This window comes from Opisthorchis viverrini (genome assembly GCF_000715545.1).
Source record: "Opisthorchis viverrini unplaced genomic scaffold opera_v5_78, whole genome shotgun sequence".
Lineage (NCBI taxonomy): Eukaryota > Metazoa > Platyhelminthes > Trematoda > Opisthorchiida > Opisthorchiidae > Opisthorchis > Opisthorchis viverrini.
The window spans coordinates 408,255-412,143 of record NW_008751734.1 but is presented as its reverse complement, the minus strand read 5'-3'; the positions used below and the strand labels follow the sequence as shown (position 1 = coordinate 412,143).

General features: G+C 43.2%; 1 protein-coding gene across 1 annotated transcript in view; it reads left to right on the top strand.

Moving 5' to 3' along the window:
- T265_04611 (hypothetical protein) overlaps nucleotides 1-2,399 on the top strand; it is a gene marked incomplete at both ends in the record, with an annotated part of 6,522 nt that extends 4,123 nt beyond the window's left edge. Inside the window, 2 exons of the mRNA XM_009169393.1 lie at nucleotides 2,024-2,214; nucleotides 2,325-2,399. Coding sequence (XP_009167657.1) covers nucleotides 2,024-2,214; nucleotides 2,325-2,399 — 266 coding nt within the window. The remainder of the gene's footprint in view (nucleotides 1-2,023; nucleotides 2,215-2,324) is intronic.
- Between the last annotated feature and the right edge of the window lie 1,490 nt (nucleotides 2,400-3,889).

Below are 3,889 nucleotides of genomic sequence, written 5' to 3'. Positions count from 1 at the left end.
CGACACCCAACAGAGATTTAGCTTGACTTAGCTGATTGGTTCGGCCCAAATCTCGGCCAACCTCGGAACCTAGTCGCTTGACCTGACGAAGCTTTTGTTTCAAAAGCGAAACGTTGCCCAGCAATAAATCTACCGACTGTCACCAAACTTCTTCAAAAGCATTAATTCGGTTAAAATTTATAAACTTTTGTCTCCGGTGGCACGGACAATCCATTCTTTACACATTCGAGAATTTGCGTGCTGGTTAGTAGAAAGGAATGTGAACGAATATTCGAAAACTTAGGCGTTGCTGCAAGTTTGAGTTTTTTAGACAACGTGGGAGATGAGACGCACACCCACCTATTCCTCACAAGTGGAAAATAGGTTAGAATTTCTTGTTTTGAGGACGGGTTTTACAGCACACACTGCTTTGCATCGCAGTCGATTTTGGAGAGAACACATTCTCCATAATCCGGGATTTTCCAGTTCTTTTACAGTTTTACCAGTGTTTTCAAGAGACAATATGCCTGTTACTTATGTTTATTGGTTTCCAAGTAATTGAATTAAAGTACAACACATGTGTGGGTTATTTGAGGTAGTGTTCAGTTCCAGCCATTGTAACATATCATGATAGACACTCTGCCGTGAAAAACTCTTGTGTGGGCGTGTGACGAACGCTATGTTGGATATTAGGTTTATTGGTGGCATAAAACACGATGTTGTGCCGGAGTGGATCGGCCTTCTGACAGAGTGACAGAGTCTAGCTTCAGGTGCCTCTGTCGACCGAGTTTCACACAAGGCCCGTCGCCACTGTTTGACAAGATGTCATTTTCAAAAAAGGACTCCCAATTCGCATAAAACACGATGTTGTGCCGGAGTGGATCGGCCTTCTGACAGAGTGACAGAGTCTAGCTTCAGGTGCCTCTGTCGACCGAGTTTCACACAAGGCCCGTCGCCACTGTTTGACAAGATGTCATTTTCAAAAAAGGATCTGCCTTCAAATTCTAGTCGTTGACAACATCCAGCTCAGCCCAGGTCACATCATAATGACAGGAGCAAATAGCCGTTTACGTCTTCGATATATTTTCCGTAACCTTCGTTTGAACAGCCGTCCATTGGTCCCGGCGCACTCAATCTGGTGATTCTTTATCAAAGAAGGTAAGCACTGGACTCACCGGAGCTCATCGATGGTGTATATCCTTGGCTGCGAACACCTGACTTGCGAGGTGAGTGGTTAATTCTGCTCAACCAGTTCACGGCGGACGTATCTGAATTTTCTCAAATGAAAAGACAAAAACAAACAAGTTTGAGTTACATTGGTTCTTGGGGCGACCTAAACTTTCAAGCAGAGTTGATGGGATTGAAGTGCATGTAACCAGTTGTCATTTTGTCTAACTCGTAGTCTCTTTAAAACCTCTTCACCTGTGCTGAAAGTTCCTGTGTGGAGCTGAGCGGCTATTCCAAAATAGTACAGAATCTACATCGGGTTGAAGAACGGTTGCTTCCATGTTCCAACCCATAGTAACAACCAATCATGAGAGGACGTTTTGACATTCCAAACGTCGTGTTTTGGATGGCCAATTATTCATTCCAAGGAGTAATTTTGCTGCGCCGGCCGTATCTTTGTTTGCTGCTGTTTAAAGGCTATCACTACTTATTTGCACATTCCGATATCCAATTCCGATGGCTTACGACAGAATGCAGTTCAGCAGACTCTCCGTTTGGCCGAAAAATAGATATTTCTGGAACACTTGTCTTTTATCACCCGGCACGGGGGGTCAACATAGAACACTAAACCTCTGGATAAGGGGTTATGAGATAGTGTGATCTGAGAACGTTCTCGCTTTGAGGAAACCTGATCCATCGGTTTAACACTTTATAATTAAACAGGCGCGAAATTTACGCAAATTGGTGCTGAATTTGACCCTTTCGCGAAACGTCTCACTAAGGCATATTTCGGTGCATCTCGTTGCTTTCAATACTGGCAAGATGTAATGCAATGGAGTTCTTCTTCAGAGATTTCCAGATATCTGACATTGGTCAGGCCTTCAGGCTCTTTCCATAAAGCAAACTACTCACAAGGTTGCTGAAAACTCTTCGACAGCCTACGGCCGGTTTCACCCTTCTTGGGACTCATCAAGTAGGTGCAGTTCCCGAGTTTCTGTCAACCCTATGTTCTACTCGAACCCAAATTGGACTGTTTTCCAGAAATACACTCATTTGCAAATCACTTTTGTTTTCACTAGAAACTCATTTGAATCTCTCTTTTATGATGGCCTCTAGCTGAATGTGCTGCACACAGTCCGCCTCATTTTTCAGATGGCACGATATTCGAGATATCGCAGTATGTTTTCACAAAGGAAACTACTCACAAGGTTGCTGAAAATATACTGCGATTTCTCGAATATCGTGCCAAATGAAACATGAGGCGGCCTGCGTGCAGCACATTCAGTTGTAGAATATCATAAAAAACGAGTGATTCAGTTGAGTCTCTCATGAAAACCAATTTGATTTGCAAATGAGTGCATTTCTCCGTTTCTTCCACTTTATGTTATAAGGCGACCTGAGCGAACGGCCTGTCGGACAGCTTTCTAAGCAGGTGTCATATATCTAAGGGAAGTGGTGGGACCAAATGTTTCACGATTTACTTAATATTTCCTCGAACATGTGGACTTATGTAGCATGCGAAGCGTGTGTGCGTAGAGTCGATCATGTGGGTCACGAGCTTATTTACCGGTTCACCTGTTAAACCTGATCACTTGGAACCAGGTTGATTTTGTTCCACTGTCCGACTGGTACCTGCTCAATGACAATGTAAGCGAATGCAGATTTACTAAAATACCGCACGGTTATCCATTAATATCTTGGCAGTTCTTTACTAGGCGCAATTTCAAAACACTGGCTCGACATCTTAGCTGAGGGGCGGGTATTGGATGAAATTTAAAGGGATTGAAGTTTGACTCTGGTACACTAATAATAAACAAAAAGGGTGGTTCGGGCGCTTATCGTGTTTTGGCTGGCTGATTGAGCCCGCGAAAGTACGTCATCCGATCTCATTCTGTGGTATCCACATCGGTAGCAAGGGCTGGCAAGCGGCTCAGCAGTGAAGGCAGAGCAAACCATTTGTTGTTTCCCTATGGTCCGCAGGTGCTCCATGGTTGCATCGCCGTTGTTCAACAAATCACATAGATGCCAACTTCTCACGTCTTTCTTAAATTAAAGATGCAGAATGAGCAGGATGGCAACCGGAGTTCAGTCACGTGAATCTTCAGTTTGGAGCGCTTAGACGGAAGAATCATCTCCTGCGGAAGTACAAATACCTCCATAAGTAATAGCTCTGTTTAACGTGGTCGTTGCCAGCCAGTCCTAGATAGCTTCGGCGAATGAAGTGTAAGTCCGTTTATGTGACAAGGAATCAGAAAAAATTTGTGGAACATCAAGATAGTATGATCTGAGATAGACAAGTTATCGTAAGATACCTTATACAAGAAAAATGGTTGCTCTCGGATAGCAAAATAAATAAGGAGAGCTTTCGTATATAAAAGAGAATACTTAATGCGATCGACAAGGAAATCGATATCTGGAAACGTCAATACAACTTCTGCGACAAACACAATTATGGTAAGGCCAGGCAAAAACGTGCCGACAGAATAAACGAACATACCTACTAGTGGAAGGGATGACTTGATATCACTTGTTTCAACTCATGAACACAAAGAAGAGTCCTACTGTAGCAGGTTTCATCCACTTGCTCAGGTAATACAAAAGAAGCGGAATTTGTCCCGGAAACGTACTGCGCAGAGAAACCAGTCAATAGAATCTTCGGCACAAAATGGACACTGAACCGGATGAGAATGTAGGCAATACGGTACTCAATGAAAAATCAAAATAATAACTGAAAAATTCTGCA